Source organism: Doryrhamphus excisus, linkage group LG18, assembly GCF_037039965.1.
Source record: "Doryrhamphus excisus strain RoL-2023G ecotype Guam linkage group LG18, RoL_Dexc_Guam_v1.1, whole genome shotgun sequence".
Taxonomy (NCBI): domain Eukaryota; kingdom Metazoa; phylum Chordata; class Actinopteri; order Syngnathiformes; family Syngnathidae; genus Doryrhamphus; species Doryrhamphus excisus.
In genome coordinates this window covers 15,778,575-15,790,765 of record NC_136374.1, presented here as the reverse complement: position 1 = coordinate 15,790,765, position 12,191 = coordinate 15,778,575, and the positions used below count along the sequence as shown (strand labels likewise).

General features: G+C 42.5%; 3 protein-coding genes across 6 annotated transcripts in view; 2 read left to right on the top strand and 1 right to left on the bottom strand.

Moving 5' to 3' along the window:
• Positions 1 to 7,053, top strand: part of ankrd52b (ankyrin repeat domain 52b) — a 12,880-nt gene extending 5,827 nt beyond the window's left edge. Inside the window, exons 17-28 of one of the 2 annotated variants that reach the window (XM_058055850.2) lie at positions 27 to 98; positions 611 to 812; positions 896 to 983; positions 1,901 to 2,018; positions 2,113 to 2,332; positions 2,532 to 2,619; positions 2,705 to 2,788; positions 3,524 to 3,669; positions 4,148 to 4,230; positions 4,375 to 4,457; positions 4,557 to 4,648; positions 5,715 to 7,053. In XM_058055850.2, the coding sequence (XP_057911833.2) occupies positions 27 to 98; positions 611 to 812; positions 896 to 983; positions 1,901 to 2,018; positions 2,113 to 2,332; positions 2,532 to 2,619; positions 2,705 to 2,788; positions 3,524 to 3,669; positions 4,148 to 4,230; positions 4,375 to 4,457; positions 4,557 to 4,648; positions 5,715 to 5,956 (1,518 nt within the window). In that variant the 3' untranslated portion in view covers positions 5,957 to 7,053. The remainder of the gene's footprint in view (positions 1 to 26; positions 99 to 610; positions 813 to 895; positions 984 to 1,900; positions 2,019 to 2,112; positions 2,333 to 2,531; positions 2,620 to 2,704; positions 2,789 to 3,523; positions 3,670 to 4,147; positions 4,231 to 4,374; positions 4,458 to 4,556; positions 4,649 to 5,714) is intronic. The other variant, XR_009120104.2, reaches the window with a different exon arrangement.
• The window catches only part of slc11a2 (solute carrier family 11 member 2), a 27,937-nt gene extending 19,454 nt beyond the window's left edge, over positions 1 to 8,483 (bottom strand). For all 3 annotated transcript variants that reach the window (XM_058055859.2, XM_058055867.2, XM_058055868.2), the window contains exons 1-3: positions 7,929 to 8,483; positions 7,520 to 7,644; positions 2,139 to 2,324 (exon numbers count right to left, since the gene is read on the bottom strand). The gene's annotated coding sequence lies outside the window, so the exon portion shown is untranslated. The remainder of the gene's footprint in view (positions 1 to 2,138; positions 2,325 to 7,519; positions 7,645 to 7,928) is intronic.
• On the top strand, positions 8,033 to 12,191 carry npepl1 (aminopeptidase like 1). The gene is made up of 12 exons (XM_058055875.2): positions 8,033 to 8,358; positions 8,926 to 9,111; positions 9,200 to 9,370; positions 9,640 to 9,729; positions 9,806 to 9,887; positions 10,430 to 10,572; positions 10,653 to 10,730; positions 11,045 to 11,145; positions 11,236 to 11,359; positions 11,458 to 11,634; positions 11,705 to 11,815; positions 11,895 to 12,191. Exons 1-12 carry the CDS (start codon positions 8,200 to 8,202, stop codon positions 12,051 to 12,053), a joined length of 1,581 nt encoding a protein of 526 aa, XP_057911858.1. The 5' UTR covers positions 8,033 to 8,199; the 3' UTR covers positions 12,054 to 12,191.

Sequence of the window (12,191 nt, the reverse complement as noted above, 5' to 3'; positions counted from 1 at the left end):
TTTTTTTTTTTTTTTTTTTTTTTTAGCTCCTGGAGATTTCTTTCAACTGTTTAGAAGAGGCTGAAAGTAATGTTCCAGTTAGTCCTTTGCACTTAGCTGTGAGTAGTTCAAAGACATCATGTGTTATTACAAGGGATGTCCGATATTGTTTTGTTTTGGTATTGTTCAGTTCTCAATTTTCGATTCCGGGTATCAACCACATATCAGCATTAGCGATTAGCGACAGCATTAGCGATTAGCTTCTCAACGTGGCAGTAAACATCTCGTGCAAGCAAAGCACCGCATCTGCCTGCCGCTTAATATACGTATGAATTAATTAATTAATACTTCTCGGTATTTGGCCCATAATAAACCAGTCTTCTCCGCTCCGACTCTTGCCACATCCAATATGGCCGCAATGTTGACACACCGCTAAGCGCTCAATGTGACGTCTACTTTACTCATCGTTAGCGGTGTTTTGACAACCCACCAGTTCCTGCCACCCAGAATCATATTACCATAATATGCACCATATTATGGTAATATTATCGGACATCCCTGGTTATTACCCTCCTGCTTATGGGCTGATTGCTTATGATTGATTCTTACAAAGGATGTGAAACGTTGACAGGCATATTACGGTCACTGCGAGGCTCTACGCCTGCTGTGTGAGACATTAGTGAGTTTGGACGTACGAGACACTGAAGGTCGAACGGCACTCCACCTTGCCGCTCAGAGAGGCTTTACGTCGTGCGTGGAGGTGCTGCTGGACCATCAGGCTTCTTGCGTCCTGAAGGATTACAAAGAAAAGAGAACAGCCGTGCATGCTGCAGGTGAGCGCACAAAGGGGTCGTGTTTAGGGCGAACTCGTGCCGCCATATTGATTTAGTCTTGACCTGTTTGTATTCACGTGCAGCTTCCGAGGGCCACATGGATTGTCTGCTTTTGCTGGTCAATAGAGAACAAAGCGCTGACATCATCGACAGCCCAGACACACGAGGACAGTAAGCAGCTACTTTTTTCTGTCATTTTCTTATTTATAATTCATAATGTACAATACTTCATATTCAGGCAGTATGTTTTTTTTTCATTCATTCATTTTCTACCGCTTTTCCTCATGAGTGTCGCGGGGGTGCTGGAGCCTATCCCAGCTGTCTTCTACACCCTGGACTGGTGGCCAGCCAATCACAGGGCACATGGAGACAAACAACCATTCACACTCACATTCATACCTATGGACAATTTGGAGTCGCTAATTAACCTAGCATGTTTTTGGAATGTGGGAGGAAACCTGAGTACCCGGAAAAAAACCCACACATGCACGGGGAGAACATGCAAACTCCACACAGACGCCTAATATTTATTAACTGTACAGTGTTTTAATCATTTTAAAAAGGATAACTCTTATACATATACATAACTAAATAAAACTAAACTAAATCAAAACTTCACATCTTGTGGTGTCCATAGTACCCGGGAAAAAAGCCATGCATGCACGGGGAGGACATGCAAACCCCACACTGACGCCCAATATTTATTAATTGTACAGTGTTTTAATCATTTTAAAAAGGATAACTCTTATACATATACATAACTAAATAAAACTAAACTAAATCAAAACTTCACATTTTGTGGTGTCCATAGTACCCGGAAAAAAACGCACGCATGCACGGGGAGAACATGCAAACTCCACACAGAGATGGCCGAGGGTGGGATTGAACTCGGGTCTCCTAGCTGTGAGGTCTGCATGCTAACCACTTGTCCGCCGTGCAGCCCTATTTGTTTTCTTGATCAGGAAAAATGACTGCATTTTCATGTTGATATCGGGCCAATAATTATTTGTCATCCCTAATAAGAGTAATGTATTCCCTTTGAAACACAATCGGTTCTACACATGTGCATTGTTGTTATTTTTTTGCAGGACAGCTCTCATGCTGGCGGCGTTGGGCTGTCACACCGATTGTGTTCACATCCTGTTGGAAAAAGGAGCAAAACCAGACACTGGCGACAAAAAGGGCTTCACTGCATTACATCGAGCTGTACGTGTGAAGTATCGATTGGGTTTGACTCCTTATGTTATTGCCGCTATTTAAATCGTCCATGCCCCCTCCCCCCCAACCCCCCTCTGTGCAGGCTATGCTGGGCAGTGACGACTGTACCTCAGCTTTGTTGGAGCACGGCGCCTCTGCTCTGTGTCGAGACTCTCGGGGAAGGACGGCGCTGCACCTCGCCGCATCCCGTGGCCACACACAGCTACTGCACACTCTGCTGCAGGCCGCACACAAGGCAGACCCTTTGGACTTCCTGTTGGATTTCGGAGGCTACACGCCCACCCACTGGGCTGCCTACCACGGTGAGACAACAGGAATTTGCATGTGATAAACTAAAAACTGTGGTTCACCGTCAAATAGAACATGACTGAATATCCTTACAGAAAGGTAGAAAATACATATTTCCATCTCTTAGCTACACAATACTGTCATGGAGAAGAAGAAAAAATTCCACAGAAAATAATAGAAAAGTAGTCATTTGTCCATTTGTGTCTCATCCAGGGCATGAAGAATGTTTACGCATTTTACTTGAAAACAAACTTTTTAGCAACCAGGAAGGAAATTCCTTCAACCCGCTGCACTGTGCACTGTAAGTAGCAGTTTTGTTTTTTTCCAATCCACGAGTGATACAAGGAATGTGCCGTACTCCTTAACAATATTTGTTGCGTGTGCAGGATTAAAGGACACGATGTTGCTGCTGGACTTCTAGTAAAGACGATTGGCCCTCACATAGTTAGAATTAGTGACGTCAAAGGAAGGCGAGTTCGACTACTTTTTATTCTTTCGCTTCACAGGCAATACTGTGTTTAATGGTATTTAGGGTAATGGTTTTATTTCATTTGAACATGCATCAGATTACAATTGAGTGCATCCCATAATCAGTTCACAGTTCCACATGTCCAAAAGGAGTAGGAAGAAGCAAAGCTTATTAAATCCTACCCCTTCATCTGGTAGTTTTACAATCAGTAACTGTTACATTTGTTCACTTCCTGCTTTCCTAATATAATTTAATTTTTAAAAATGTTTAATTTAAATTTTTTATTTTTTTAAATTAATTTAATTTTTAATTTATTTTTTTAAAATTGTAATTTAATTTTTTTTTCATTTTAATTTAATTTTTTTTTTTTAATAATTTTTGTCACGTACTGAAGTACGAGGTGATATGAGCATCCAATGACATAATGGGTACCATAGTAAGTGTCAATATAGTGATATATATAGCACATCATGACTGGTTCAAGACATCAACTGCTTGTATTGTTTCTTGAATTGGCTCATCGTTGTGCATTGTTTGATTTCCTTACTCAATCCATTCCATAGTTTGATTCCACATACTGAAATGCTATGGCTTTTTAACATAGTCCTACGTTGGTAATAAACATGTTTATGACTTAATGCATGTACTAGTATATACTTGGTACTCACAATAACGTAATTGTTTTCCCCTATTTGGATATTAAGTATGTTGTTTTTGTTGTATGACCCGACCGCAGGACGCCGCTGCATGCGGCCGCCTACTCTGGAAATGTTCCAGGCCTTCAACTGGCCCTGACCAACGGAGCAGAGGTCAACGCCGTGGACCGAAGTGGTTGCTCTGCTCTGATGATTGCCGCCGAATGTGGACATACCGTCGCTGTCGGTAGGTGAATTGCCATTATTATTATTAGACCCTTGTGTCGGCGGCACGGCGGGCGAGTGGTTAGCGCGCAGACCTCACAGCTAGGAGACCAGGGTTCAATTCCACCCTCGGAGTTTGCATGTTCTCCCCGTGCATGCGTGGGTTTTCTCCAGGTACTCCGGTTTCGTCCCACATTCCAAAAACATGCTAGGTTAATTGGTGACTCCAAATTGTCCATAGGTATGAATGTGAGTGTGAATGGTTGTTTGTCTATATGTGCCCTGTGATTGGCTGGCCAATGACTGAATGAAAGACCCTTATGTCAACATCGTCTTTGCCGTTTTGCTTCCAAGTATGACAGGTTCCAACATCGTGACGATAATTATACCCCCCCTTTTTTTTTGCATGCTTAAGTCCTCACCGTAATTATTGTGAATAATATTCATGCCACGAGACACCAAGTCATGTTGGAAAGTGTCTTTTTGTTTATGCATTTCAGAGTTTTTGCTGCACAAGGCGAAGCCAGACCTGACCCTCGTGGATGTCAATAATAACACAGCCCTTCACTTAGCCTGCATTAAGGTCACACGCAAAAATACACACATGCATGTGTTACATATTTGGCGCTCACAATAACGTCCGCATGTTTGGATCAACAATTTACACGTGTAATAATGTTTCGTCACACGTACAGTATCTGACTCCTCAATCTGATTGGTTCCGCAGGGTCAGGAGATGTGCGCCTTACTGCTTCTCGGAGAAATCAATGATCCCTCCCTCATAAATGCGACAAATAATGCGCTTCAAATGTGAGTTGGCTGCTTTTTCTGCATAATGTTCATCACTAATGATGATGATGATGATGCATTTGAGGTCAGCAGTACAGTCTCTTATCCTTTTTTACCGAGGCCCCTTCACATCGCGGCGAGGAAAGGTCTGGCGACTGTTGTGCAGGTTTTACTCAGCAGAGGTGCGGCGGTCATGGCGGTGGATGGCGAAGGTGAGAACTGCTAGCAGGAACGCTGGGACAAAGTGTCTCTGTACGTCGGGGGGCCCTTGATGGTAGTGTCATCTACGAGTTCGTGATTTACGCGGCCTTGCAGGCGTGACTGAAAAATGCAAGTGATTGAAATTTTAACTCGGAAAAAAACGAATTTGAGCAATTGAATGCACGTTGCGAGACCTAATAGAGAGCTAAACCGAAAACACCACCGCTTCTATTCCAGCAGTGCCAATTATTTTCCAACGTCTATTACCCCAGGAGGTCTCAAACTCGCGGCCCGCGGGCCAAATGCGGCCCGCGACACGCTAGTTTGAGGCCCCCACCTTGATACCAAAGCTTAATGTTGAAATGACAGCTTAAAGCTGTGTGCACGCCGGACACAATTAACATGATTTTGCCCCGCCCATACGGTTACCCCGCCCTGTTTTGCTTTTGGATTAGCAATGAAGCTAAAGGCTTATATGACGCTGGGTACAAATAAATGCAGGAAATGGTTTGGAATAAAACGGAAAAAATACACGTCACAAGATAAAGCATCTCATCAAACATGTTAAAGTTACGACGCTGCTCCCAGATGGAACTGAGTACGATGCTAACGTGCTAATTGGGTCAAATTATTAGGTTTTATTAATGTTCATGTTAAAGGTTAAATAACTGTTAATACTGTACATTTGAATCTGAAAAAAATAATTTCTCTACCAACTGTATGTGGTTTCTTATGTTTTATTATTATTTTACTTATTACTGATTGATTGATTTTCTTTATTCTTATTTTTTTTTATCTTATTTTGTGTATAGAAAAATAAAAATTAAGATATTTGAGAACAGTGGAATGTTTTATCAGATATTTTGGTGTGGAAAACCGGAACCAAAGTACTGAAAAAGTGTAGGGTATAGCAGAAGCAAAAGCATTGAAGATAGTTTTCCAGTTTTTAATAAATGCGTTTTGGGTTGTTTTTTTTTTTTTTTTTTAAACCTGATTGCGGCCCGGCTTCACCCAGAACCTAGCTCCGGTGGCCCCCAAGGTAAATTGAGTTTGACACCCCTGTGTTACCCTCTACAGGCCACACTCCAGCGCTGGCCTGCGCCCCCAACAAGAAAGTGGCAGACTGCCTGGCCCTGATCCTTTCCACCATGAAGCCTTTTCCCCTGCGGGAGTCCAACAACGCCACGGCGTCCTGCTTCAACCCAACTTTGAAGAACTGCGGCATGGCCGCCAACTGCGGGTCCAATGGGAGCCTGTGCCACGTCTACGCCAAGGGCCGGTCGGGCACCGTGGGCCTGCACGGGTGTCTGACTGAGTGAGCGGGTGTAGCATTTTTGTATTCATCGACATTATCCAGCCTATGCTTTGTTAACCTTATTAATAACTGCGTATGTAAGTCTTACACATTACTAATATTAGAACTCTCAGCACCTTTGCTTTAGTTGAATGAAGTTATTACACAAATTTGTTACTTTTTGTCGCTCTTCGTGTAACCTGCAAACACATTACTCTCAGCTGCTATAAGCCAAAATGCTTGAAAGATTTTTGTGTGGTATGTGTGCATGTGTGTGTGTGTGTGTGTGTGTGTGCAGGAGCGTAGTGTTTCTTTATCTACTTTTTAGCGTATTTAATCCCTTATGCAATTAAGATACCCTTTCCAGGGTGTAGCAGACACTAAACTGATGAAGATATATGCTTATTGGTGTCATGTCAATATCCTCACGGCTATATTTTAGCTTTTTTTTTTAATTCTAAATGAAGGAACAACCTCACGTGTGTGTATATGCTGTGGTGCAATCACAATAACAGCATAATAAAAGATGGCTTTGTTTGTTTAGCAATAGTATTACAAGCCTGAAAATAGAACAAAGGAAGTCACATAGAATATAGAAATCTATTTATGTTTACATGTCAGATGGAACTGTTTTTAATTCACAAGGGCCTACTTCGCTTGATGACATGTTTTCAAATGAAAGTTACTTTTCCAAAGCCACAAACAATTAAATGAGCACAGTAATCCCTAAGCAAGCATGTTTTCTTTTATGGTTTAAAATTTGTAAGCCGACCCATCCTGTGGCCTTGGCATTTTTTTAAACAATATCTTAAAATGGCTTTAACTTATTTGCACTCTTTTTGTCAGGGTTGTGTACATTTTTACAGCATCCCACAACCTTTTAAATTTGGCTTGTATATTATTGAAATCTAATTCTGAGCATTTTTTTTTAAATTGGGCTAAAAATGAATACAGGTATGTAAAAATGCTCGATACTGTAATATTGACTGTATCATGAAGTGTGGAAGCTGTAATGTGAACAAATGTGTCTTCCGTACAGTCTATTGACATTTCAGGGTATACCAACTTGAATACTGTGGGGGTTAACTTGAAAAAATTAAAAACACTAATTTGTGATGCGTATGTGTTGTATTTGTTTTTCATTTTTACTTAAAAATATGCCTGGGGTATTGATTTAATATACACATACTGTGAGGTTATTATTAAGGTTTATTTTGGTTTATAGAGTTTTTAAATACACAATAAACAGTTTTTCTCACTATTTTGACCTATAAATTTAGTTAGGATGTCAGATTTTTATGTTAAACGATGCCAAAGTTTCAGATAATGAGGTTTTCGCATTTGGTAATGAGCCCTGAAAGACGTTTGGGAATACTCAAAATGCCCCGTTTCAGAAGGTGTGGTAAAACTGCTCCTTTGTGATGTCACAGAAGAGCAGGCCTTCCTTATATGGGCATGGCTGTAAGCCAGATAAGCTCACTGCTCCTCCGTTTACTTGCTAGCAATGGCTCGTACACGATACAAGTTGATCAAACAATTTCTGCTTGGACATTTAACGAGTAAATCCGATAACTGGAGCCACACGTACCTTACTCGCTGACGCTGTGAGCACTGAGGTAGGTTTGATTGCAAGGTTTAAAGCATGCCTTGCACACTGCCACATCCACATTGGCAACGCTGTGTTCAAGGACATGTCAGCGTCATTGCAGGAGTCTGGGAATTACAGAAACAACATATTTTTGTGATGAAAGAAATTCAAGCACAAATTATTTTTCCATATAATGATTCCATTTTAACTTTAGCAGATTCAAAAGTTAATGTGCTGTATAGATGTAAGTTCTTTCATAAATGTTAGAAACTTTTGGAAATTTAAAATAAAAATTACAGACTGTAGAAGATGACCTTTAACATGCATGTGCTCTTGCATCAAATAGTGAAACACGCCTCACTAGCAGTGTACTATATAAATAACATTAATAAGAAAGACATATGCAAACCTTCATATTTGAAGTTAAGTCAAGCTCTGTTGAGTCAGTTAAGGTTGTGGAAATGAGGCGACAACAGCTGTGTTCAAAATCTTGACGTCAGTTAATCATCAAAGTTGCATTTTACATCGATACCAAGTCCACGGTGATGAAAAACTAGTAGCTAGTAACGTTAGCTTGTTAACGTTCGCTTTCTTGGACTGATTTGTTACCTTCTCGGCTTCCGTCGCCGGCTCTGCTTTTGGCTTTTCTACTCGTTAGCTAGCCAACTAGCTAGCACCGAATGACAAAAATGGCGAATGTGGCTTTGGAGTACAAGGCGTTAGCCGGCGACTCTGACCCACAGACTCGCCCGGTTCTTATTATCGGGCAACATGCCAACCTGCAGCAAGTTAATTGGGAGCAAATAAAAGGAAAACTCCAGCCGGTTGTCAGCAAAGAGGTGAGGCGTGTGTGTGGCTGACAATGACTGGCTGCTAACGTGTGCTTATGCTAAGTCCAATTGGTTTAAGGCAACGTCGTTAGCAAAATGACTGTTAGCCGTATATATGAGCCTGTTATGTCAGGATTACTGAACTAAATATAATCAATAGTAGATTAAAATAAACAAATTAATTAAATATCGTGTGAAATTCCACTACAAATGTTGAATGTGATATCGTTTTAAGCCGACACGTCAACGTCATTGTGTGTTAATTTAGCTTAATCGCGACCCTCGTGAGGAAAAAGCGGTAGAAAATGAATGAATGGTTATTTACTTCCTGGTGGTACAGCGTTTAAGTCCTTATTTAGAGAAACTTTTTTTTTCAAAGCAGGAATTTGTGAGTATATTGACTGTCCTGTGTAATAAAATCTATAAAAGTAACTTCTGGTAATCATTATATGACTATTCTCTTCTCTGCCTTTACTACTTAAGGTGAAGAGAAAGGGTCAAAATGGCTAACCCCCCGATTAGTTATCTTCTGTCTTTTTATTCATGATGCCCAAATGAGAATTGTGTTCTTTCCAGATCTGGCAAGCGGCATTGAACACTTTGAGTCCCAAACCCACAGACAGCTGCCCTCTCTACCTCAACTATGCTGCGGTGGCTGCGCTTCCTTCCCGGGTCAGCAGACACAACAGCCCATCTTCTGCCCACTTCATCTCCCGCTTGGTCCGCTCCTGTCTGCCTGGAGGGAACAACCGTTGCATCGTAGTTAGTACCCGCACACTGAATTATGTTGGATACAATTTCACACAAAGAGAACTTGTCCAATATTTGTGTTTTTTTTTTTCTTGTTTAGATGGTGTGTGAACGTTCGGATGTGTTTGCGTCCTCCTGCGCCATTTCCAGAGCTTTCCCCATCTTCTCTCGTCGTTCCACATCCTCTCGCAAGGCAGAGAAGAAGCATGTCGTGGTGGAGTTTTTGATTGTGGGGCAAGACAGCAACCCTCTGGATGCAGCCGAGCTTGAGGTACTGAAAGCAACATCCTGGCATTTATTTACTGAACTGCAGAGAGTACCAGGGATCGGTGAGGTGTCCAAAAACTGTTTTTTTATATTTTTCAAGACATGCTATAGACACGGGAAGACTAGGCGGAATCGAACCGAATCCTAGTTACCGCCAGTGTTTTTGAAGGGAAAAGTGTAGATGTCACTATGGCAAATAAGTAACGTTCTTTGAGGAAATGTAGTATTGCACTTTCACAGCCAGGAAGTGCTAAAGTCTTATCCTGTTTTCAGTGTCTCTCCAACGCTGCTGATGGAGTCCGACTGGCGGCTCGCATCGTGGACACGCCCTGTAATGAGATGAACACGGACCACTTCTTAAACGTGTGGGAACGCCATTCAAATAAAACACAATGATGCTCTTAATGGATTCTCAACAGAGACTATTTTTGTGTTTCAGGAAATCAAAGCCGTGGGAAGTGAGCTTGGAATAACACCCGTGATCATTCGGGGAGAGGAACTGAAAGACAAAGGCTTTGGAGGTAACATGGCTAATTGTCTTAGAACCGGGGGGTCTTAAACTTGCGGAACACAGGCCACTTGATACCTACAACACCATGGGGACGTGACATCTTGACGGCAAAGATTAAAGTAGGGCACTTGCACGGGCAAACACTATCCCACACTGAACGAGCATTCACGGTGAAGGCCAAAGTTAGAAGTGAAAAATCTACCACTTCCACACCGAATGGGAGGAGAACTTTTTTGTCATTTCGTACATGCCGAGTGTTGTAGGTAATGTTTCAATACATATATATATATATTTTTTTACTAATAGGTCGCAGTCATGGAGCAGGGATTATAATTTTTCGGAAAAAGTGATATAGTGAGGGATGGCTGTATTGTGTTGGAGACAACATGTCAAACCAATTACAGTATTAGCAAGCGAAAGTGTCCAATACTGATGATCAAATGAACATGTACAAACTGTAGAAAGCCTCTTCTATAAAACCTATATGGAATATTTGCCTTAGCACAGTGTTTTATAGACTAGCAAGAGAGCTTATATAACATGCCATTTCAGGTATTTATGGCGTTGGCAAGGCAGCCGAGCACCCTCCTGCATTAGCAGTCCTGAGCCACACACCAGATGGCGCCACTCAGACCATCGCATGGGTGGGCAAAGGCATCGTGTATGACACCGGAGGACTCAGCATCAAGGGAAAGGTATTGTCTGCTGTCTGTGCTGTCATGGTTAGAAAGACCTATTAGCCCTATTTAAATCAGGCTGTTTGATTTTGGTCTAGACCACCATGCCGGGCATGAAGAGAGACTGCGGTGGAGCTGCTGCCATCTTGGGAGCTTTTCAAGCTACCATCAAACAGGTGATCAACCGGTGACAATATGGACCTTCACATATACGGTATCATCACGATATGATATAAAAGAGATTCGCCATTACCTGTTAAAGTCAGGACGGGATTGTTCAGCGTTTATAGTCATTATGTGCCACGATTGAGCGGTCTACCGAGTACATACTTCCACACTCCACGCTGATAGCATTTCATTGTTTACATTTGTTGTCTGTCTTGTTTACGTTTATATCGCCCCAACTTTAAAAGCGACACTACTCTTCCTGACTGTTTGAAGCTGAGAGCTTGTCAGACACGTGGAATGAATTTCTGCTCTCCTTTCTCAGGGTTTCAAGGATAACCTCCATGCCGTGTTTTGCCTGGCCGAGAATGCAGTTGGACCCACGGCCACACGGCCCGATGATATCCACACACTCTACTCTGGAAAGTGAGCCTCAATTCGATAACGGAGTGTGACTTTAGTGTTGATACCAATCAATAATATGAATGTTTAACTGTAATATGACTGTCTTTTAAGGACAGTGGAGATTAACAACACTGATGCAGAGGGAAGGCTGGTGCTGGCTGACGGAGTTGTGTATGCTAGCAAAGATCTTTCAGCTGATATCATTCTGGATATGGCCACACTGACTGGCGCACAGGTAATCGTTCAAACATTCACAACATTACATCCTGTTTTTGTGACTAAAAAGTGCGCCACTTCAACAGCTAAAGCCTTTTTTTGTGTGTGAACGTCCAGGGCATTTCCACTGGGAAACACCACGCAGCCGTGATGACCAACAGCGAGCAGTGGGAGACCGCGTGCGTCCGCGCTGGGCGAAGCAGCGGCGACCTCGCTCACCCTCTGGTTTACTGCCCCGAGCTGCACTTCACCGAGTTTGCCTCTGCTATTGCTGACATGAAGAATTCAGTGGCCGTATGCACCAATGATACGAATGCTATTTGAGAATACTTGGCAATATAACGCTTTTATCGTATTCCGTCAGGACCGGGAAAACGCTCAGAGTTCCTGCGCTGGCCTCTTCATTGTCTCCCACTTGGGCTTCGATTGGCCCGGTGTCTGGGTTCATGTTGACATCGCCTCTCCTGTCCACGCTGTGAGTACCTGGAGCTCTAGCCGAGCTATAATGGACATGGACTCACCGGGTAGGCTGACCCTTGTACTTCCCTTGGCAGGGCGAGCGAGCCACGGGATTCGGAGTCGCTATGCTGATGGCCCTGTTTGGTCAGGCTTCCGATGACTCCATATTGAACCAAGTTTCTCCTCTGGGTGCTGCCACCAACATGTTAGAAGAGCAGATGGAGAGGGACTGCAAGAGGAGAAGATTGGTGTAGAAGATGAAGGGCTCCCTCCCTCCCAACCTCCACCAGAAGCAGTTAGTACTCATCCACTTTGGGTTCATCAATTTTAAACCCTCTGTTTGACTACATATGACTTTGCTGAATAAAAGAAATACAAATGCATGGACTGTA

Bases quoted from the DNA above. Each gene is read 5' to 3' on its own strand.
- npepl1 (XM_058055875.2), top strand. From the start codon at position 8,200: ATGACAAAAATGGCGAATGTGGCTTTGGAGTACAAGGCGTTAGCCGGC. The intron at 10,731-11,044 runs GTGATCAACCGG...CTCCTTTCTCAG, and splicing joins TTCAAGCTACCATCAAACAG to GGTTTCAAGGATAACCTCCA. The intron at 11,146-11,235 runs GTGAGCCTCAAT...CTGTCTTTTAAG, and splicing joins CACACACTCTACTCTGGAAA to GACAGTGGAGATTAACAACA.